Raw genomic sequence first — 24,778 nt, forward strand, 5'->3', positions numbered from 1 at the left:
CATATAGTGACATAATGACACTTAGAAAGTTGCCAAAGAATAACTAGCATGGTACCTTTTAAATGGTGACAGACTTCCGTATATTTTACAGTCTGGTTCAGTTTAGCAAGTGACAGGGAAGCCATTAAGTATTAAAAGAAATGGATTAGGTACTGAATTGATTCAGTTTTTACATAATATAATTATTCAGGGGTACCCCAGATAGAGTTCCTGTATTCATTTTTATTAGTTTGATTTTAAGACATGGAGTTCTTTTAGAATAATTTTTCAAGGGTCTTTAATAATAAAAATCATGCTACTTTGCTAATTATGTAAAAACTATTCCAACTTTTTTCTTCTAAATGATACTTTTTTTAAAGGATGAGCCATAATGAAAATTTACCTGCTAATAATTATAATTAAATAAAATACTACTTTTCAACCCTCATCACAATCAAGGACACTAAGTGCTTATCATCGCACTTACGCATGTCATGTAAGCTGTTTATCTACATCGATGACTATGGTGAAATGTTATTTTTAAAATAAATTTGTTGTATACCACATAGTATGACTTACTGTTAAACCACCCCCTTCCTTTTAGGAGAGAAATTTAACAATATGAATTTTATTTTTCAGCTGTGAGTAGCAGAGTACCCACTGGATCCAGTAGTTCTTCTCACACTACAGAATCCCCTACACCTGAACCCTGTTCCCAGACTCCAAGCAATGTGGCTTCCCAACCAATGCTCCCTATGTATCCTTCAGTTGACATTGATGCTCATGTAAGTAGATTATTTTATTCAGATTTACCACATATACTGAGATTTCAGTTTGGGAATTAGAATCATAATTATACAAAATTTTGCTCACACAAATGCCCCATATCTCTATTTGAAAACTATTTCACATAAGAAATACTAAATCTTTTTACTTCTAAATTTCCTAGACGGAGAGTAATCATGACACAGCATTAACGCTTGCCTGTGCAGGTGGTCATGAAGAACTTGTGTCTGTATTAATTGCACGAGATGCAAAAATTGAACACAGAGACAAGAAAGGTAAGAAATAAAATTCGGGTAATTAGTATATATCAGCTTGCACAGAAAACAGATTTTCAATTGAGGCTTTGAAATTAAGCAAAAATATTTTACTCATGAACATCTAAGTTCCTCTGTGGTCCTAATAAGCAGCTTTTCAAAATCACTGTTACCTAATTTGCAAGAAGTCAAACAAGTTGTAATTTTCCTACTCCAAATCTAATCCAAAAATAGTACTCAGGAAGGCATTAGTTATTAGGGTATAAGTCTTATATTCACTCTTACTGACTTAGAACTCCTTCCCTTCCTTCCTTCCTCCCTCCCTCCCTCCCTCCCTCTCTCCCTCCTTCCTTGGCTCCCTCCAATATATGATGCATATTTGTCACTAACAAAGTTAATTTAGTTTGTTGTTTAGTGTCTCTGCTACATTTATTTTCACTGAATTTTGTACAATAAAATAGATGATGGGAAATGCTTAGGAAATAATTACTCTTTTTTGGCTCAGGTTTTACCCCACTGATACTAGCAGCAACTGCTGGGCATGTTGGAGTAGTGGAAATTCTTTTAGATAAAGGTGGAGATATAGAAGCACAGTCTGAACGCACTAAGGACACCCCACTTTCACTTGCGTGTTCTGGTGGACGTCAAGAGGTAACCATTTTTAATATTTTATCTATAATTTTGACTTTCTTTACAAATATGCATATTTCTATCATTTTACCAGCATGCAATGGAAACTCTTACACATATCCCTACCTCATTTGCTCCATTAAAGAATGAGATAAATATGAAATTTTCATGATTGTAGGAAAAGCTATATAGTAGAATCCAAAATGTACATTAGTTTTTCTCTATATGTGAAATCCAAAGCTTCTGGTATTCTTCCAGTTAAGATCATAATATTAAGTATGAAATGATCTTTCAGTATTTAGCCATTTGAAAAATTAAGAGAGTGACATTTTGCTGATGTAGTAGATTGATGCTTCATGGCTTTAAATCTATTAGAAACGAGGCACTTGGGTGGAGCAGTGGATAAAGCACCGGCCCTGGATTCAGGAGGACCTGAGTTCAAATCCAGCCTCAGACACCTGACACTTACTAACTGTTTGACCCTGGGCAAGTCACTTAACCCTCATTGTCTGGCAAAGAAAACACATAAATCTATTAGAAACAATTTGGGTGTTTTTTCTAATCTCTAGAAATTTAAGGCCTTTTTATTATGCTTCCCTTAAATCAAAATATCACAGGCTTTGATATGAAAGTTCTAGACCGCCAGTGTTTGTTTTTTCCTGATTGCTGTAGCCTCCCTGTAAACTTGACTTCTCTTTATACCTTACTTTACAGGTAGTTGACTTGCTGCTGGCTCGAGGGGCAAATAAAGAACATAGGAATGTGTCAGATTATACACCATTGAGTCTGGCTGCATCCGGGGGATATGTCAATATCATTAAGATTCTGCTTAATGCTGGGGCAGAAATTAATTCCCGGTAAGAATTGTGTATTCACAGTAATCCTGAATATTGTCATCTAAAGTCTAAGCCATCTATCCTAAAAGTATGGACACAAAATTTTAGATTGTCAGCCAGAATGCCTCTAACAAAAATGTTTAAAGTAAACAATAACACACAGCTTGTTTCTTATTTTGCTGTCTTCAGGGATCCATAATTTCAGTAGTCTCTTTTTTAAGGGAATGGAGGTGTAAGTTAACCGTTACCATTTGAAATTTTGCCAATAACTTTGGAGTTAAAAAATAAAACAAAAGATCTTTTTCAACAAAACATTTTCCTCTTCTGTCTTTTGTGATGGATGTTTTCTGCTTGCTGAGATTTTTTTTTCTCCTTAGGACTGGGAGTAAACTAGGCATTTCACCTCTTATGTTGGCTGCCATGAATGGGCATGTTCCTGCAGTGAAGCTGTTGCTTGATATGGGTTCTGATATTAATGCCCAGATAGAGACCAATCGGAACACAGCACTTACCCTGGCCTGTTTCCAGGGAAGAGCAGAAGTAGTCAGTTTGCTTTTGGACAGAAAAGCAAATGTTGAACATAGAGCAAAGGTAAAATATTATGCTTTCATAACATTTCATATTGCCTCTCCAAGAGAAGAATAACTTTAAATTCAAATTTAATTAAAATCCTTTTAATTGTTCATACAGGTTATAATCACTTTTTGTTTCCTCTAGTGACAGTAAGAATTTGGGCAAAGACATGCTCAAAATGAACAGTAGCTAGGGAATCCCCCTTCCTCCAATTATTGTATATTAAATAGAATTTCTGAATTGGAAGGGAGCTCAAAAGACATCTAATCCTAGCCTATCCTTGAACCTCTACAACATAACTAACAAGTGGCTAACCAGTTTATTTATCCTTGGTATTATTGATCTCAAGTAAGGGAAAACCACTGCTTCCCAAAGCAGCCCATTCGACTTCTGGATAGTTATTATTGTTATTTTGGAAATTTTTCCTTATGAAATGGTGGTTCTATTTCTGAACTTTAAAATGATACTCAAATGTTGGATATGGAAAATCAGTCTATGTCCCATTGTCACCATTTGTGGTGTTTTATTAGGAATAACTTTAAGGTTTATAAAGGCTTGTTACTTCCTTATAGATTCAGCATACTTTACAGCATCTATTACACGTAGTTATCATTCTACTTCATGTGTTTTTCTATTAATCCTCTAATTTATTTTCACCCGAAAGCTTAAAAAACACTTTTTCTTTTATATTATGTGCTTATCAACAAGCCTACAAATATGATCAACTGTGATAGACTTGATTATTCTCAGCAATATAGTGGTCCAAGATAGTTCCAAAGGACTCATGATGGGAAATGTTCTCCAAATCCAGAAAAAAAAAAAACTGGAATCTAGATGCAGATCGAACCATATTATTTCTATTGTTTTTTGTTGTTGTTGTTTTTCTTTTTGAGGTTTTTCCTTTTTGCTCTGATTCTTCTCTCGTAACATGACCAATGCAAAAATGTGTTTAATGTGATTGTACATATATAACATATCAGATTACTTGCTATCTTGGGGAGGGAGAAAAATTTGAAACTAGAAATCTTATAAAAACAAATGTTGAACACTATCTCTAAATGTAACTGGAAAACAACAAAATATTTATATGGAAAAAAAACCAAGCCTACAAATATAGCAGTATACAGGGAAGAATAAGAGAGTTATTATTATGAAAATAGTTTTGCGTTCTCTTGGAAAAGAGTGGTTTGCCATTTCCTTTACCTCATTTTTTACAGATGAAGAGCTGAGTCAAACAGGGTTAAGTGACTCATCCAAGGTCACACAGTCTAAGACCAATTTAAACTCTTCCTGACTCCAAGCCCAGCACTCTATCCACTGCGCCACCTAGCTTCCCATGGCATATTTGCCTGATAATACCATTGTAATCCTCAAATTTAGAATGCTGATTATAAATGTGTAGAATTTTTTTTTGCCATTAACATCCTAAAGGTAAATGAATAATTGATTCATCTTTAGCATTTCTCTGAGGAAGAATATACTTGTTATTAGTAAAATCACAAGCAACATTCTATTTTTAACAATATCTGATCTGAGTCTGGTACTTATACTGAGATACCAAACATGGCTAAGAAGTCACCTGATAATGAGACTCTTGACAGCTCTGTAAATTTTCATTTGACTCTTAGGAAATAGAAGTCTTAATGACAGGGATTTCATCACTAATAACTTTCAAGTACTTCATTCTCTAAGCACAAGAAAATGGAGCAAATAATGTAGAAATATGTTTTGCATGACTTCAGATGTATAATGGGTATCATATTTCTTGCCTTCTTAACGGAAGGGAGAGGGGGTAGATGGAGAGGAAATTTGGAACTGAAAATAAAAAATTTTTTAAAAAAGGAAATGGAGTAGAGATGCACCCAAATCCCTTTCTGGGTCTTAGGAAAGCCTAAGGTTTAATTGATACCATTAAGTGAAAATCTTGGGTTTTTGGGTTTGGGGGTTTTTTTGAGCTGTCTTAACATGGTTAGATTTTATAGAGCTTGAACTAAAGTAGTTTGGTGGTCCATTCAAGAAATTTAGTAGGGCAGCTAGGTGGCACAGTGGATAAAGCACCGGCCCTGAATTCAGAAGGACCTGAGTTCAAATCTGGCCTCAGACACTTGACATTTACTAGCTGTGTCACTGGGCAAGTCACTTAATCCTCATTGCCCCACAAAATAAACAAGAAATTTAGTAATTATCATTATCTTTATCAGTAGTAGGTCTTTAAAAAATACTCATTGAATTGTACCTACTCCATACCACACTGTGCTTAGAATTAGTACTGTTCATTTAAGATATAATTGGTTCCCTTGACTAACAACTGAGAAGAAAAAAAAAATTACTTCTTACTAAGGCTCTGCAATCACCAAAGAGAGATGATCATTTTCTTTTCTTTTTTTTTGTGAGGCAATGAGGGTTAAGTGACTTGCCCAGGGTCACACAGCTAGTAAGTGTTAAGTGTCTGAAGCCTCATTTGAACTTAGGTCCTCCTGACTCCAGGGCCAGTGCTGTATCCACTATGCCACCTAGCTGCCCCAGTCATTTTCTAATATCTTTGGTCATGTGCCATAGGGAAAATTCATGATCTTTTGGAAATGATACTTGACAGGGACATGCCTTTTGAGAGCATTGTTAGGGCTACACATATATGGGCTCGAAGCATTAACTTCACTTTGCCATAAAATTTCATCATATGGACTATATTCTTCTCACCAATGCAATGGCACAGAAGAGTTCCAGGGAACTCGTGATAGAAGAGGATCTCCAAATCCAAGAAAAAAACAAAAAGAACTGTGGAGTATATAGATGCTGATTGAACCATACTATTTCTTTTGTTTTGGGTGCTGTTGTTTTTTTTTTCCTATTTTGAGGTTTTGCATCACTGCTCTGATTTTTTTCTTTTATAAGAGGATTAATGCAGAAATAGGATTAATGTTATTATGTGTGTATATATATGTGTGTATAGATAGATATAACCTATATCAGATTACCTGCTGTCTAGGGGAGGGAGGGAGAAAAATCTGAAATTGTAAAGCTTGTATAAATAAAAGTTGAGAACTATCTTTACATGTAACGGAAAAAATAAAATACCTTATATGTAAAAAAAACAATTTCATCATAGTCATCCAAATTTGAGTGATCTAAAATGTTCTCTAATATAGTAGTGTTATATCTAGGAGGAATCATGCTTAACTTAAACACTAGAACTAAAACTTTCCTATCATTTGATTTTTAACCTTTGAAAAAGAAAAGAAAAGGTAAGTCATACTGGCTTGTGCTAACATTTTATTTTCTTTAATCAGACTGGCCTTACCCCTTTGATGGAAGCAGCTTCAGGAGGATATGCAGAAGTTGGAAGAGTTCTCCTAGATAAAGGAGCAGATGTCAATGCTCCTCCTGTGCCTTCTTCACGAGATACAGCTTTAACAATAGCAGCAGACAAAGGCCACTACAAGTTCTGCGAGCTACTTATTAATAGGTGAGGTTAGGTTTTATTGATGTATGAATAATCTTTCTCTTTTGCTAAGCCCTTTAATGTTAATTACAACGCTTATATTTTGCTGAAGTTTTTTAAGAAAGGAAGGCTGTTTCCAAATCACGTTATAGTATCTGATACAAGGTGTTAGAGAACACTAGAAATATTTAATAGTTTTTAAATTATGCAAATTATGCATATTTGATACACTCTGGTTTTTACAGGGGAGCCCATATTGATGTTCGCAACAAGAAAGGAAACACACCACTCTGGCTGGCAGCAAATGGTGGTCATTTTGATGTGGTGCAATTACTTGTGCAAGCAGGTGCTGATGTGGATGCTGCAGATAACCGGAAGATTACACCTCTCATGTCAGCATTTCGCAAGGTGATTTGATGTGGAAAAACTAGATTTTTTAGCAAACTCATTGATTAGAGCCATCGTTGGTGAAGTAGAAAAAGTTGAGTCATAAGACTTGGATTTGAATCCTTGTTCTGATGCTTACTAGCTATGCAACTTTATACAAGTTATTTAATCTCTTTAGGACTTAGTTTGTTCATCTGTAAAATAAGAATATTGAACTAGATGATCTCTTCTTCAGTCCTTAAAGTTCCAAATTTAATGAGACTATGAATGCCAAGTATCTATAAGATAAATTGTTCTCAAAGCCCAAATATTCTTAGCATACTTACTGCTTTTTATGTCATTTAAGAAATAGAAACCAGCTATAACTGGCCATGTTATAATGTTGCTATATGGAAGAAATCGTATCTAAGGGAAAAAAATATTTGTTGGTAGATGAACTTTATTAAGTTGATGGAGGTGAGGTAAGAAAGGAAGAGAAAAAAGTAACTATTACATATGAGGACTTGCTGTACCTCATTTAGTGAAGCCTGGTTTCTTATTACATTTTGATAAATTGATAGTATAAGTTAAATGCCTTTGCAACATGTTTTCTCCACAAGCTATTTTATAAATTGACTTTTAGTAGCTTTTTATTTGTTCTGTATAGAGCAACTCTTACTACAGGAAGGAAAGGAAATATTGATATTTCTGAAATAGATTTGAAGAAATCATGTTTGTCAGCCATATGTGAATTATAGGTCATTGAATTATATATCTCAGTATTCTTGGTAAATTTCTTTTAAAATATTCCCCTGGAGGCAGCTAGGTGGTACAATGGATAAAGCACCAGCCCTGGATTCAGGAGGACCTGAGTTCAAATCCGGCCTCAGACACTTGACAGTTACTAGCTGTGTGACCCTGGGCAAGTCACTTAACCCTCATTGTCCCGGCCCCCCCCCCCCCAAAATATTCCCTCAAATAGTGTGTGCCTTTTGGGGAGAATTTACTTTTAAACAGAAAAGTGAAATTTTAAGAAAATTTTTTACTACTTCCCAGAGCAAGGTTTGCTAAAAAGAAATAGATAACAGTTTAGATTCAATAGGTTTGTTTCAAAAAGCATATTTTTTACTTAACTTATTTATTCTAAATAACATTGTTTCTATTTCTGTTTTCATTTGGTTATGGGTTGATGATTGAAACCAGGAAAACTTACCCTAGTACATGAAACAATTTTGTTCTCTTCTCTCCATAAATAGGAAACTTTTAATTTCCTGATCTTGTTTTGAAATAAATAGTTATTCTCTAGAGCTAATTACCATTCATTTTCATCCCTTCATAAATTTTATGTACATAGGCAAAGGCTGAAGAAATTTTTATGCATTCTTTTTCTATAGGGCCATGTAAAAGTTGTACAGTATTTGGTGAAAGAAGTCAATCAGTTTCCTTCTGATATTGAATGCATGAGATACATAGCAACTATCACTGATAAGGTAAGTGTAATATGATTCTGAAACATTGTTCCCCTGTAAAAGTGTTATACCATGGTAGTGTGAGATTCTATTTTTATTGACAAATCACCTTTATTTTTAAGATTTACTGATATATTTTATTTTAAACGTGGCAATCGCTTCCTAATAACAATCCTCCAAGGGGGCAGCTAGGTGGCGCAGTGGATAAAGCACTGGCCCTGGATTCAGGAGTACCTGAGTTCAAATCTGGCCTCAGACACTTGACACTTACTAACTGTATGACCCTGGGCAAGTCACTTAACCCCCATCGCCCCACCCAAAAATAAATAAATAAATAACAACCCTCCAAAAACCTTTCCTTATTTATTGCCTTCCCCCCCAAAAAAAGGCAAATCCATCTCATAGAACAATTGTAACTAACAGATTAAGTAATATCCTGTACATATTGTATACCACCACTTTACTGAGAGAAAGGAAATTGTTCTATCATTGGGCCTCTTGAGCCCACATTATCACTGCAATTGATCTAAATTCTGTTATTGTTTAGTGCTGTCATCATTTATATTGTAGTATTTGTGCATATAGTCTCTTTGTTCTGCTTTCTTTGCATTAGTTCATGTAAGTCTTTTTCTGTTTCTTTGAACATTAGTATTTTTTTATAATATAATAATATTCAGTTACATTCACATACCAATATTTATCAAGACATTTCCCTTGACCATTTTCTTTTAATTGGCTCATTATACTGTTTTTGGTAAAGTATTTTGAGATTTTTTTCCTTTGCAAGATATATTATAATAACCATGTCATCTGGTCTGTTATCCTGTTCTATATGTAGTACTGTTAACTCAATTATAGCCAGAAGGATTATAGAGATGGCCTCCAACTTATTAAAATGTGAACTCAAGTCCTGAGTCTGAAATACACTAATTATTGTCTAGTTGTGAAAGTTATCAGTACTATAGGTCAGAGGTGTCAAACACAAAGCACATAGTGTTACCTGAACTACACTCTAATTGGGAAATATTTGTCCTAATGAATAAAAAAGCAATAAAATACAGATAACATTACATTTTAGAGCTAAGTCAATATGTGCCTCATACGGGGATCCTTATGTTCTGTTTATTGGGCTCCATTTCTATTTTAGTTTTCCTCCTCTGCTCTATGGGGTGTCTTTCTAAAGATCCTGATAAAACTGTACATTATAGAGCAATTGTCAGTGTGCCTTAAGAGAGGGAGTTTTATCATCATCAGTTCCCTACACCAATGAAATCACACGTTCAGACCAAAAAAAATTTAATTTAACCAGGTTAGTTATGGAGGTTAAGACTAGTTTCTAAGACTAGGTAAACTTTTCAGAAATTACTTTTGTTCCCTAAATGTACTTCAAAGCTTTTGACTTTTCATATAATATTCCAAACACATTGTTACAGGTCATGAAACCAGAAGTTAAATGTCCTCACCCTTTGTGTCTAGATTGGGCAAGATACTACCTAGAACAAAGAAAGCCCTCATCCTTCTTGTTCTCTGCTGCATTGCCTGGGCTGTTGGGAAGCTTCTGTATTTGAAAATCACTACATTTCATAGTGCTAAAATGTGTTTTATATAATGGCCTTGAAAAGTAAGATATTAAAAGTCACCAATTTTAAGTTAATAAAACACTTACTTTTTCCCTTAATTTGAAGAAAGACTGCTGCCTACGTCGTTGAATTTTCAGTAACCTAAGCTTTTCTCCCTGGACCCCATGCATAACTGTTTTATTTGGACTCTTCCACAATTATTTAGTTTCATTTTCTACCCCAGGAACTGTTGAAAAAATGTCACCAGTGTGTTGAGACAATTGTGAAAGCTAAAGACCAGCAAGCTGCTGAAGCAAATAAGAATGCAAGTATCCTGCTGAAGGAGCTTGATCTAGAAAAGGTAAATGGGGAAACAGTGATGCAATTTGGGACAACATTGCCTTATATAAATAATACTACATTCTTTTAATAATCTGCTTTAAAGGAAGTTTTTGCTATATTACTACCCACATTGTTTTAGGAAATGTTTTAACTTGTCGTACTTAACAAGTATTTAAGATCTAAGAAAGTAAAAGATTGACCTTTTGGAGCAAGCAACACATTTGTCAAATGTTACTGCCAGATCAGTAGTTTTAATATTTAGTCAGAGTAGTAATTTAGTAAAAATAAAGACTATTGAAATGCTTATATCAATACTATGAATCAATGTGTGAGAGACTGTAATTGTTGAACTTTATATAATTTGTAAAGAAATATTTCCATTCTTGATCCAATTAGTTTGTTGTATATGGTATACAGTCTTATGTACTCAGTTTTTTTGTTCTCTGAGGAATTTTTATTGAATATTCTCTTCCCAAATGAAATGTGTGTTTATCAAACACATACCTTCCATAATATATACAGTAGGTTCTATTTCTGAGTTCTTTGCTCTGTTAATGTATTTTGATACTCTTTTTCTGGTACATGACACTTGTTAAAGTTATTTTTTATACTTTTTTTTACATTTTGAGATGTGGTAGTGTTTGTCTCCTAATTTTCCTCTACTTAATATTCTTACACATCATTTTTCTACATAAATGTTTATGAATATTTTAAATTAATATAAATGTTGGTTTATATTTTGTTAAATGTTTGTTAAAGTGCCAGTATCTCCCAAACTATATTTGTTGGCTTCATCCTTGATTTCAGTCAAAATCATTTTGAGGTTGTTTTTATATAGCTATAAGTCTATTGTATATCTTGATAGTGTACAAATATTTTATTTATTTTGTTATTGTAAAGGTGGTTTCTCTTTCCATCAGTTTTTTTAAAATTCTTATTGGTAGTATATAACAAATTATATTTGTGGGTTTATCTTGTATCCTTCTACTTTACTAAGGTAATTTGTTGTCTCCATTTTTTTGTTTACTATCTTAGTTGGGGGGGCATATAATCATGTCATCTGCAGATAAAGAAAATTTCTTCATTACAGATGCATATTCAGTTTCTTTTTCATTACTTACTGCTATTTGCTAAGATTTCTAAAACTAATAAATAGGAGTGGTAAGAGTGAATATCCTTATCTAACAACTTTTTAATGAGCCTGCTTTTAGTTTGTCTCCATTGTATATTAATAAATATATATATGAGATAATATATGTAATGTACTTTGCAAACCTTCAGCATTATGTAAATGTTATTATTATGGCTTTAAATTAAATATATGTTCCTTATGAGCAGTGACTGTATGGTTTTTGTTATTATCTCCAGTGCCAAGCAAATAATAGATGTTAATACTTATTGAAATGAATTTTTTTTGAAGTAGGTGTTGGGGGTAAAGGAATGGAATGTTGCATATAATAGACATTTTCAGCATATTTTTTAATTTTGCTGAACTTTTCTCCTCTTTTTCATTCTTTATTATAAGGGAAGAGAATGAGAGTGATTTACTGGGAAATGTAGATGAAGTAAAAATAAAAAACATGAATATCTGTTAAAGAAAAAGCAATAGTTAACATTTATATAATGCTTTATGGTTTGCAAAGCACTTTATATATATAATTTGACCTTTGAGTTGGAGGCCACTGTATTGCCCATTTTAAAGATGAAGATAATTAGTTTGGCAGAGAGTAAGTGAGAAATGACTAATAAATGCCTGAGAGAGGATTTGAACTTTGTTCTTTCTGACCCCCAAGTCCACTACTCTATTTACTATACCACTCAACTGCCTAGAAAAGGGAAGGGGAGGGATTTGTACATTTTATCTTTAGGGAAAAGATCCTTCTATAGTCAAAAAATAAGCATGAATGAGATTTATTTTCTTGAAGACTTTCTTGGGGTGGGGGGTGGGGGCCAAGATGGCCCAGGAAAGGCAGTGACTTGCCTGTGCTATACCTAAAAACCTTCCATATACCTTTAAATAATGCCTTGAAACAATTGCTGGAGCAGCAAAACCTACAAAAGGGTTGGGTGAAATAGTTTTCCAGCAAAAGACAACTTAGATCAACAGGAAAGATCTGTTTTACTGGGATGAGAGTGGAATATAGTTCAGCATAGGCTATACCAGCATAGACCAGGCCCCAGCAGACCTTGGGAGCCACAGAGTCAGCAGTGAGGGCAGCAACTGCTTCTGGAACTCTCAGCCCACAGATGGTAAGGGAATCAAACAATTGGTCAGAAGGAAATTTCAGGGTTCTCTTTGTTGTCACTGAGTCAGGACTCTATTGCTTTGCTAATACTCAGTTCCAGGTTGTAGTCCGGGTGGGGGTGGGGGAAGTTCAAGGGCAAGGAGGAGTGCTAGAACACAAGAGCTTGTGGTCTCTCACAGACCAGGAGAGTAGTAAACATACCTCTCTTTAGAGCATCCCACCTTGGAAGAACTAAAACCTACAGATCCCTAGAAGTATCTCCAAAAACAGCTGCACAAAAACCCATAAAGCTTGGGACAGTACACCCTCTACCAAGGAAGCGGAGCCCTACTTTAGCAGAGGTAAAAGTCAAGAAATGGGAAAATGAGCAAACTAGAAAAATAATCAGACCAAAAAAGTTATTATGGTGACAAGGAAGTTCAAAACACACACTCAGAAGAAGATAACAAAATCAAAGGACCTACATCCAAATCCTCCAAGAAAAATATGAATTGGTCTCGGGCCATGGAATAGCTTGAAAAGGACTTTGAAAATCAAGCAAGAAGGGCAGCCAGGTGGCACAGTGGATAAAGCAGCTGCCCGGGATTCAGGAGTACCTGAGTTCAAATCCAGCCTCAGACACTTGACACTTACCAGCTGTGTGACCCTGGGCAAGTCACTTAACCCCCATTGCCCTGCCCAAAAGAAAAAAAGAAGATCAAGCAAGAGAGATAGAGGGGAAATTGGGAAGAAAAATGAGAGTGATACAAGAAAATGAAAAAAAGTCAACAGCTTGGTAAAGGAGAGACATTCACTGAAGAAAAAAACTCCTTAAAAAGTAAAATCAGGGGGCAGCTAGGTGGCGCAGTGGATAGAGCACCAGCCCTGGATTCAGGAGTACCTGAGTTCAAATCCGGCCTCAGACCCTTGACACTTACTAGCTGTGTGACCCTGGGCAAGTCACTTAACCCCAATTGCCTCACCAAAAAAAAAAAAGTAAAATCAGCCAAATGGAAAAGGAGGAGGTAGAAAAGCTCACTGATGAAAATAATCCTTTAAAAATTTGAATTGAGCAAATGGAAACTAATGACTCTATGAGAAATCAAGAAACAATCAAAATCAAAAGACTGAAAAAATAGAAGACAGTGTGAAATATCTCATTAGAAAAATAACAGATCTGGAAAATAGAGCCATGAGAGATAATTTTTAAATTATTAGACATAAACAAATAAATGAATGAACAAAAAAATAAATAGATGGTAAGTAAATGAAATAAAATTATTGGACTACCTGAAAGCCATGATCACAAAAAGAGTCTAGACATCATCTTTCCAAAACTTATCAAGAAAAACAAGGGGTAGCTAAGTAGTGCAGTGGATAGAGCACCAGCCCTGGATTCAGGAAGACCTGAATTTTCAAATCCAGCCTCAGACACTTGATACTTACTAGCTTTGTGACCCTGGGCAAGTCACTTAACCCTCAGTGCCCCGCAAATAAAAAAACAAAAACCTTCCGTGATATTCTAGAACCAGGGAGTAAAATAGAAATTGACAGAACCTACCAATCACCTCCTGAAAGAAATCCCAAAATGAAAACTCCCAGGAATATTATAACCAAATTCTAGAGCTCCCAGGTAAAGGAGAAAATACTGCAAATAACCACAAAGAAACAATTCAAGTATTAGGAGCTACAGTCAGGATAACACAGGATTTAGTAGTTTCTGCATTAAAGGATGGGAGGGCTTAGAATATTGATATTCTGGAGGGCTAAAGGAGCTAGAATTAAAACCATCACCCACCCAACAAAATTGAGTATTCATTTTTTCAGGGGGAAAAGATTGGCATTCTCTATGAAAAGACTAGAGCTGAATAGAACATTTGATTTTCAAATAAAAGACTCAAGAGAAACATAAAAAGGTAAACAGGAAAAGAAAATCATAAGGAATTTAATAAGGTTAAACTGTTTACATTCCAACATGGGAAGATGACACTTAAAACTCATAAGAACTTTTTAGGGGGCAGTTAGGTGGCACAGTGGGTAAAGCAATTGGCCCTGGATTCAGGAGGACCTGAGTTCAAATCCAGCCTTAGACACTTGACACTAGCTATGTGACCCTCGTTGCCTTGCTGCCCCCCCCATGCCAAAAAAAGAAAAGACTTGTCTCAGTGTTAGGGCAGTTGGAAGGAGTATATGTAGACAGAGGACACAGGCGTGAGTTGAATATGAAGAGATGACATTTAAAAAATTAAATTAATGGGCGAGAGAGGAATATACTGGGAGAAAGGGAAAAGAAGTATAATTGGATAAATTATCTCACATAAAAGAGGCAAGAAAAAGCTTTTATACGGAGGGGAAGATGAGCAAGGTGAGTGAACCCTACTCTATCAGAATTGGCTGATGGAATAACATACATATTTTAATTGGGTATAGAAATCTTATCTTACCCTGAAGTAAAATGGGAGGGGAACAGTATTGGTGGGGGAGGGTAGTCAGAAGCAAAATACTTTTGAAGAGGGACAGGGTAAAAGGAGAGAATAGAATAAATGGAGCAGGGGGAAAGGATGGAGGGAAATACAGTTAGCAATTGTAACTGTGAAAAAAACATTTGAAGCAAGTTTCTAAATATACAAATCATTCCCCAACTGATAAATGATCAAAAGATAGGAACCGTTTTCAGATGAAGTAATCAAAGCTTATAGCCATATGAAAAAAAAAATGCTTTAACTCACTATTGATAGGAGAGATGCAAATCAAAACAGTTCTGGGGCACTACATCATACCTATTGGATTAGCTAATAATTAGGAAAGAAGAGGAAAATGACATAATTGGAGGGGATGTGGGTAAAATGAGACATTAATGCACTGTAGGTGGAATTGTAAACTGATTCATCCATTCTGTAGAGCAGTTCGTAATTGTGCCCAAAGGGTTTTAGAACCATGCATACTCTTTGACTTAGCAATATCACTACTAGGCCTGCATCCAATAAGAGATAAAAAAAACAAAAAGGAAAAGGACCTGTGTGTACAAAAATATTTATAGCAACTCCTTTCTGGTGGTAAAGAATTGAAAATGGAGGGGATGATGGGGCAGCTAGGTGGCGCAGTGGATAGAGCACCGGCCCTGGATTCAGGAGTACCTGAGTTCAAATCCGGCCTCAGACACTTAACACTTACTGGCTGTGTGACCCTAGGCAAGTCACTTAACCCCAATTGCCTCACTAAAAAAAAAGAAAAAGAAAAAAAGAAAATGGAGGGGATGCCCATCAATTGGGGAATGGCTTAACAAATTGTAGTATGTGATTATGATGGAATCCTATTGTGCTATAAGAAATGATGAGTAAGATGTTCTCAGAAAAACCTGGGAAGACTTATGTGAGCTGATGAAAAGTGAAATGTACTGTGTACAGAGTAACAGCAAATATTGTAAGATGATCAGCTGTGAATAACTTAGTAATACAGTGATCCAAGAGAACTCTGAAGGACTTTTGATGAAAAGTGCTATCCATCCCCAGAGAATGATGTCTGACTATAGATTGAAGTATAATTTTTTTTTACTTTATTTTTCTTGAGGATTTTTTTTTTTGGCAAGGTGTCTGTTTTCTTTTACAACATGACTGATGTGGGAATGTTTTGCATGACTGCATATGTATAACTTGTATCAAATTGCTTGCCTTCTCAATGGGAGGGGGGATGGGAAAGAAGGAAGGGAGAGAATTTGGAACTCTTAAGTTTTAAAAATAAATGTTAGAGGCAGCTAGGTGGCACAGTGGATAAAGCACCGACCCTGGATTCAGGAGTACCTGAGTTCAAATCCGGCCTCAGACACTTGACAGTTACTAGCTGTGTGACCCTGGGCAAGTCACTTAACCCTCATTGCCCAGCCAAAAAATAAAATTAAATTAAATTAAAATAAATAAATAAATGTTAAAAATTTGTTTTTAGGAGATTGATATCTCAGAGCCACACTCTGTGCCATGCCTTCTCCCCATGAGAAGAAGTCCAAGGATTTCTCTCTTGGCTTCCCTTCCCCAGCCCCTAAATAAGCTATTATCTTATTCTATTGGAGGAAAAAAAAACTTTTTACATATAATTGGGGGAAAATAAAATACTATATAAAATAAGAAAAAAATGACTCAAGAAATGATCATTTAGCCTTTATTTTTTCTTATTTTTATAAACTTTATTTTTCTACTGGTATTAGGCATTTTAATTTCTTACTTTGCTGCCTGAAGTAGTAGTGGAATTCAGGGGGAAATCTAATATAATACTCCTAGTGATTCCAGAAGAAACAAGTTGATGATAACCTATCCTTTCTCTCTCTCTCTCTTTTTTTTTTTTTTTTTTTTGGTGAGGCAGTTGGGGTTAAGTGACTTGCCCAGGGTCACACAGCTAGTGAGTGGTTAAGTGTCTGAGGCCACATTTGAACTCAGGTCCTCCCAACTCCAGGGCTGGTACTCTATCCACTTCACCACCTAGCTGCCCCTGACCTATCCTTTCTCAAACTATTTCCTGAGATGGAGCACAGCAGCTTAATGTTTCAGAGTTACTTTTGTATTACTTTAAGTGGAAATTGTATTTTTACAATATCAGTGTAATCCATAAATTGAAATATTGTCAATATTATGGAATTGTTTTAAAAATTTTTGCATACTTCTCCAATATTATCTCTTCCTGTTAACTTTTTTTACAGAGCATTTTTTCTTGGTGTTCATGGATCCCCCCCAATTCCAGATGTCTGTTCATAATAGTTGTGAAAATATCTTTTTTTAATCCTATATACATATACAAAAGTATAATAAATATCTTTTATATAGTTTGCAAATAACATTTACCAAATTGCTGTTAACATTACATGACCACTTTATTTACAGTCAAGAGAGGAGAGCAGAAAACAGGCTCTTGCAGCTAAGAGAGAAAAAAGAAAGGAAAAAAGAAAAAAGAAGAAAGAGGAACAAAAAAGAAAGCAGGAAGAAGATGAAGAAAACAAACCTAAGGAGAATTTAGAGTTACCAGAGGATGATGATGAAGAAGAAAATGATGATGAAGGTAAGAAATAGTATTTCTTCTTAAAAGAATTAAAATAGGGGCGGCTAGGTGGTTCAGTGGATAAAGCACCAGCCCTGAATTCAGGAGTACCTGAGTTCAAATCTGGCCTCAGACACTTGACACTCACTAGCTGTGTAACCCTGGGCAAGTCACTTAACCCCAATTGCCTCACCCAAAAAAAAAAAAGAATTAAAATATCTTTTGTTTATATCCATAGTTTTTATATTCCTTCTTTTTCCTAAAAGTTCACCATGATGATTCTTAATTTTACAGATACCTTTTATAATTAACATTTTTAAAATTTAAATCTTTTAATTAAAAAAAAAATCTTTTCTCTCATTTCCCACCCACTAGAAAAAAACAAAACAAAACTCTTATAACAAATACATATAGTCAAGCAAAATAAATTTCCATATTCATGATTTCTAGAAAATATGTATCTCCTGCACCCTGTGTCTATCACCTCTCTATTAGGAAGTGGGCAGCAGACTTCATCATCAGTCCTATAGAATTCTGGTTGTTCAATGCTCTGTTCAGAACTCTTAAGTCTTTCAAAGTTGTTTGTGTTTATAGTGTTGTAGCAATTATATAAATTGTTCCCTTTCTGTTCTATAGTGGATATTTATAAATAGCTTATAACATTTTGAGTTCATATAAAAACTAGAAAATCAGGGAAAGAAACAAGAATGAGAAAATAGACAAAAGTATTTTGAAGAAGTTTAGTAAGACCCTTTGTGAAAAGTTAAGTGCTATGCTTTGTAATTATAATTATCAAGCCTATCCCTCTTCCATGAGATGTAAAAATATCTCTCTTCCTTCATTGGAAAAGAAGAAGTAAGATAACTTGCCAGTATAGACCAATTCCCATGCTGTCAAACTCAGTTTGAGGTTTTGCTTCTTTCTGCTGAATTTTCTTTTTCTTTAATCTTTTTTCCTTCTCATTCCTTTTCTTTATTACAAGGGATAGCTCACTCTGTAGGGGGAGGGGACTGGATTTTTAAATGAAGTTCATATTTTAAAAAATATTTTAAAATGAAAAGCTATGTTCTCAAACAGTTAGTCACTTCCCTTCCTCAGGTTCTCAATAACCCAGATCAGAAGTTAAGAGGCAGTGTACATACAGAGAAATGGAAGAATATATTCAGTGGCATTCATTAAGAACTTTCCAGGGGCAGCTAGGTGGCGCAGTGGATAGAGCAACAGCCCTGGAGTCAGGAGTACCTGAGTTCAAATCCGGCCTCAGACACTTAACACTTACTAGCTGTGTGACCCTGGGCAAGTCACTTAACCCCAATTACCTCAGTTTAAAAAAAAAAGCTTTCCAGAGCCCAAAAGACTGTGCAATTCATTCAAAGTTCCTAGCCCTGGGGCAGAGCAGAACCCAATGGATGTGGTCTTTGGAGGCCACAAAGTCAGGGCTCCACTCCCTAATAATACTTTGTATTAGCAAAATGGCTATATTATGCTTTATTTGGGTAATATTTCTAAAATAGTACCTTTCTTGGTGTGGGGTTTTTTTTGTTTTGTTGGTTTGGTTTGATTTTTTGCTGGGCAATGAGAGTTAAGTGACTTGCCCAAGGTCACACAGCTAGTAAGTGTCAAGTGTCTGAGTCTAGATTTGAACTCAAGTCCTCCTGAATCCAGGGCCGGTGCTTTATCCACTGAGCCACCTAGCTGCCCCCTCTTGGTTTGTTTTTTGTTTGTTTGTTTGTTTGTTTTTTAGTAAGGCAATTGGGGTTAAGTGACTTGCCCAGGGTCACACAGCTAGTAAGTGTTAAGTGTCTGAGGCTGGATCTGAACTCAGGTACTCCTGAATCCAGGGCTGGTGCTCTATCCACTGCACCATCTAGCTGCCCTACTCTTGGTGTGTTTTTAATTCTAAATTCAAACAATTCTTACCAAAGAGCATATTGGTAAATTTGATTAGGAAATTTTAATGAGTTCTGTTTTTCATGTCAAATTAGGTATAGCATGATAATACATTAATTCTGAAAGCAATAGGGATTTCTTTATAGAGTAGAAATTTGTGAAAATAAAACTACTAACAATGTCTTGATTTTTAAACTTTTTTTGTTTTCTTTTTTTATTTTCAGACTTATTAACAATTGACTATATAGCTATTTTGAATGTAACATTTATTTATTTATTTCTATTAGCAGAGCAAGAAGTTCCCATAGAGCCTCCTAGTGCAACCACTACCACTACAATTGGGATCTCTGCCACATCTACTACATTTACCAATGTGTTTGGGAAAAAGAGGGCTAATGTGGTAACAACCCCCAGCACCAATCGAAAAAATAAGAAAAACAAAACAAAAGAAACGCCTCCAACTGTGCATTTAATTTTACCAGATCAACATATATCTCTTGCACAACAAAAGGCAGATAAAAATAAAATAAATGGAGAACCAAGAGGTGGTGGTGCAGGTGGAAATAGTGATTCTGATAATCTGGATAGCACAGACTGTAACAGCGAGAGTAGCAGTGGTGGTAAAAGCCAAGAGTTAAATTTCACAATGGATGTAAATTCATCTGGTGATAGAAGATATACATCACTGTTAATTCATTCCCATGAAGAAAAGACCAGCACTACCACTTCCAAAATTCAAACAAGGTCAGTTTTTTTGTCCTAATTTCTTCTGTACTTTAGCTTATTTTTCCTTTCCAACTGTATGCTTTTCATTATACAGGTTTTATAGTGTTGAATACCAATAATCAGATTTACCAAATTATCATTTCTGTTCAAAACACAATTTTAAAACTTGTCTCTGCCCTCCAAAGTATATTCCATTCTATGATTTAGGGAACAAAATGGTTCCTAACAAATTATTCTTGGTGACTTGAACCAAGAAGAAATTGTGAAAATTCTCTATAGTCAAAATATGAGTAATGCATCTTACTGTAGCTTTCTTTGCCTCTAAAATTGACAAGCAAACCTGTTTGACACCTACAGTGTACTGCTTTGCATAAAAACCCATTAGGCCTCATTTCTAGCTGCTAAATTTAACATTAAAGTTTAAGTTGGAGTATTTGCACCTTCTTTTTCTGTGTTAGTAGTTAAACATTTGATGTATCACACTTTAAATCAAGTCCATCGATCATTCTGAGTATGACAACGCCTCTCAAATATGAATCATAGGAAGTATATGATTCCACAAATGTTTGAGAATCAAGAGAACCTTGTGTTAGTTCTACTTCTGATACCAAATTATGTGACCTTGGATAAATCATAATCTCTGTGAACTTAAGTTTAATCATATATACGCTTGGGGACAGAGAAGATGTTTAAATAATTATTATTTACGATCAATTCCAGTTCAGTGATTTTATGACAGTTATTGACTGTCTAATAATATATGGCTAACATCCATCTTGATTTAGTCTTCAAAGGATTTCATTTTGTTTTATTTTGCTTTTACTAGAAGGAGTCATTTTGTCTTTACAGACTTGAAGGTGAAGTTAATACTAATTCGTTGTCAACAAACTATAAATCAGTGTCATTGCCAGTGAGTTCTCCAAACATAAAGCTAAATCTTACCAGCCCTAAAAGAGGCCAGAAGAGAGAAGAAGGATGGAAAGAAGTTGTGCGAAGGTAAAGTTTATTTTTATAATTTAACATTCACAAGTGTTAAGGACTTCCAAGATTTACATAATAAATCATTATTTTAAACTGTGATGTCATACTTAATCGTAATACATCCTAAATTCAGTGAAGCAAAATTGAAATATTGCATGTGCTTTTGTTTTATAAACAGTAAGTGTAAGAGAAGATAGGTTTGGGGGAGTAGGGCACAGTACCTTATGAATTGTGTTTATTGCTCACTAAAAAACATTTTGCTGCCAGGGAAGATAAAAATTTAGCTAATTCTCAGCCTTCCAAGTCCTTATAGCCTAGTGGAGGGGAAGGATAAGACATTAAGCACAGATGACTGTAACATAACAATATTATATGACATGCATTAGAGAATTATTTTTTGAGGGCTTAAAGGAAAGCTGTAACGAAATGGAGGGTTCAGAGTAGATGACATTTGATTAGGTCTTGAAAGGAATTCATCACGTAAATAAATGGAGGGAAAGCATTTCAAACATAGAAATAATCAGAACCATGTTTTCTGTGAATGTATATAAAGGATAATAATATGAAACAAAGGTAGAAAGAGTAACACCTGATTATGAAGAGAGATGGAACATGATAGCCAGGTCTAGAAGGGTTAGGCAATGGTTATTTCTTTTAATTACAGAGACTCAAGCATGATTCTAGGCTGTTGGGAAGGAGACAATAGTGATAGTGTTGAAAATATGTGAAAGAAGATGGGATGGCAATTAGAGCTAAGTGATAGGAGAGATGCAAGAAAATAAATGCTTGTTCAGTAGGATCAAAGGCTTGGCTTTGTCATGCGCTACCTTGGTATTGGAAATGCAAAGACAAAAACAAAACTCAGGGCCAGGGACAGAGAAACAAGAGCAGGAGGAGAAACAGATGGGGGCCAGAGCCAGCTACCTAGGGCCCTGACTAGAACTGAAAGGAATAATATGTGGAGGTGGCAGATACATGGGGACTGGATACAGATTCAATCAGGAGATGACAGGTGATATGCAGGGGCTGGAGACAGACATATGGAGTACCTGAGGACAGACAGAAGACAGGCAAATGGTTGGGTGGCCAGAGCGGGGCAAAAGTCTCCTCTCTCTGTGCTGGAGGGCTCAAGCCAACACACCACCACCACCACCACCACCCCGCATTGTGACAGCAATGGTATTCTCTCCACATGTCAGTTCTTCTGCTTTCATTTGGAGAGTTGTTTGGGGGAGGGGAGGGGTTATTTGATTTTTTTTTTTTTTTGGTTGGTTGGTTGGTTGGTTGTTTTTTGTTTTGTTTTTGTTTTCTTTGTGAAGTTGTGGGAGGCCAGGGATTGCTGAACTGCGGGACAGGAGTAGAGAGAGAGCACAGTAGTGTACGGTAAAGTTAACAAGTGTTTTTGGAATAGTGATTTCTTTCAGAATTCTTTATGTAAAGTTGAATTTGCTTAACACGAATTTATGGAAGGTGAGAACTGTATGTAATGAAAAAATACGGGAATAAAGGAGGAATAGCACTTCTGAACTCCAAACTATATTTAAAATTATCAAGTAACACAGCCATTGGGCACTGTTAAAAAAAAAATAGAAAAGTAGATCAATGGAACACAGTAGACAAAGAAGAATGGAAATAATTGAACTCAGTGATTAAGTGTTATCAGTAAATCTAGAAGTACAACTTAACTTAGAAAAGAATCCCCTATTTGATAAGAATTTGTTTGGGAAAACTGGAAAGTAGTCTGGCAGAAATTAAGAAATTAGAAATTAGCTAGTTGTGAGAGAAAACAGCCAAAAAACCCCAAAATTAGACCAACATTTTATACTGTTTTCCACTAGAAACTCAAAGTATGTAGATGATCTGAATATTAAAAATTATTCCATAGAAAAATTAAAAGAGAAGCAAACCATATATACCTTTGACAGCTATAGGTAGGGGATGTCTTAACCAGACAAAGATAGAGACAATTTTGAAAGACAAAATAGAGGATTTCAGCCACATGAAATAGAAAAACTATTGTACAGATTGGTTCTCAAAAGAATTACAGAATATTAAGTTACATGATAGAATACTATAAATCACTATTACTAATCAATATTTTTTAAAAAAATTATTCTGAACTTAAGCACCAAAAAAGAGACTTGCATTTCTTTACACACATCAGAACACAAATAGAAGATTCTATATGAAACCATGAATCTTTTCATACTGCTTGCTAAAGAATATGATAAATTATGTTACTTGTCTGCCTTCTCCTGTAATTCCTTATGTTCTCATCTGTGCATTTTTTAAAAAATAATACAATAGTGGATGTTTTTTGTTTGTTTTTGCATCACCATGCACCACCCCAACCTCTTTCCCCTGGAATTAATGGAGAGAAAGAATGGGGGGTGGGGGTGGAGGTGGGGAGTGAGCCTTGTAAAAAAATAGACCAGGCAAAATTAATTCTTACAGTTTCCATATAAAAAAAGCATGTCTCTGCACCTTGTGATAACCACCTTAAGAAAGTAGCATTCTTCATTATTTGTTGACAAATATTAAGTACTTCCATTGTGCCTCACACTGTGCTAGCTGGATGGGATACAAGTTCAGAGAACCAATCTGTAATCACAGTGAGCTTACATCCAACAGGGGAGACAAGTACATTTTAAAATACATACAGCATAGCTCTAATGTTAATAAATGCAAACGCATAGTTTAGGAGAGAGGGCATTCAGCAAGTTTTCATTAAGTGCTTATTTTGTACCAGGCACTGTGCTAAGTGCTAGAAATACAAATATAAGCAAAAAGAAAGGCCCTACCTTCAAGAATCTTATATAATAATGTAAGAAGACAGCACACAAAAAGGAACTGAAAATCATGGGGGAAGGAATGTGGGGAAACTAAAGGTACCTGAGTTCAAAAAACAGGTACTGAATTACAGAAAGACCAAAGGAACGGGAAGAAGTAAGGTTGTCTGGGCTCCAAGCCCTTCCCCAAAATGGAAATTCCAGAAAGAACTCACCAATTGAAGAAGAAACCAGTATGGGATGAGGGGAGATGTTCCAGGGTGAAGAGACAATATCATTGAATGACCATTCCAGAGTGAGGAAGCCGCATAACTGAGGGAGGTTCCAGGGGAAAAGGCCACTGAGAACATAGTACAAGAAGGGAGAGTGATGTACAATAAGGCTAGAAGTACTGTATTTGGGCCAGATTGTGTAGGACTTTAAAAACTAAACAGAGAGGATTGTGTTTTATTCTGAAGGTGATAGAAAGCCACTGGGATTGCATGCCTAGTACAGTCACATGGTCAGATCTGAACGTAAGGAACAACACTTTGCAGCAGTGTGTGGAATGGATAGGTGTGATGAGAGATGAAGTAGGGAGATTCAGTTAGGCTGTTGGGATAACCCAGCAAGAGGCTATGAGGGACTGAACTAAGTTGGTAGCTGGGAGTGGAGAGGAGGGAGGCAGTGCAGATCTTATGAAGCTAGAAACAGCAAAGTTTAACAACAACTATATAGAAAGTGAAGGAAAGTGAGGAGATCAAGATAATGCTGATGACAGCCTGAGATATGGGTAGAATGGTGATACTTTCAACAAAAATAGGAAAGTTTGGAAGAGGGGAAGAGTTTAGGGGAAAATATAATTAATTCATTTTTAGGTATATTGAACATAAGATGTCTCTGGGACAGCCAGTTTGAAATTTCTAA

The 24,778-nt window shown here is 35.4% G+C and overlaps 1 protein-coding gene across 11 annotated transcripts in view; it reads left to right on the forward strand.

The window, feature by feature from the left end:
* LOC122742174 (ankyrin repeat and KH domain-containing protein 1) overlaps positions 1-24,778 on the forward strand; it is a 133,563-nt gene that overhangs the window by 91,209 nt on the left and 17,576 nt on the right. For 8 of the 11 annotated variants that reach the window (XM_043986225.1, XM_043986228.1, XM_043986227.1 and 5 more), the window contains 12 exons: positions 619-764; positions 929-1,040; positions 1,525-1,670; positions 2,364-2,506; positions 2,863-3,076; positions 6,349-6,524; positions 6,746-6,908; positions 8,261-8,356; positions 10,139-10,255; positions 17,333-17,507; positions 19,664-20,120; positions 20,952-21,098. In XM_043986225.1, the coding sequence (XP_043842160.1) occupies positions 619-764; positions 929-1,040; positions 1,525-1,670; positions 2,364-2,506; positions 2,863-3,076; positions 6,349-6,524; positions 6,746-6,908; positions 8,261-8,356; positions 10,139-10,255; positions 17,333-17,507; positions 19,664-20,120; positions 20,952-21,098 (2,092 nt within the window). The remainder of the gene's footprint in view (positions 1-618; positions 765-928; positions 1,041-1,524; positions 1,671-2,363; positions 2,507-2,862; positions 3,077-6,348; positions 6,525-6,745; positions 6,909-8,260; positions 8,357-10,138; positions 10,256-17,332; positions 17,508-19,663; positions 20,121-20,951; positions 21,099-24,778) is intronic. The other 3 variants (XM_043986226.1, XM_043986231.1, XM_043986234.1) reach the window with 1 other exon arrangement.

Source organism: Dromiciops gliroides, chromosome 2 (genome assembly GCF_019393635.1).
Source record: "Dromiciops gliroides isolate mDroGli1 chromosome 2, mDroGli1.pri, whole genome shotgun sequence".
NCBI lineage: Eukaryota > Metazoa > Chordata > Mammalia > Microbiotheria > Microbiotheriidae > Dromiciops > Dromiciops gliroides.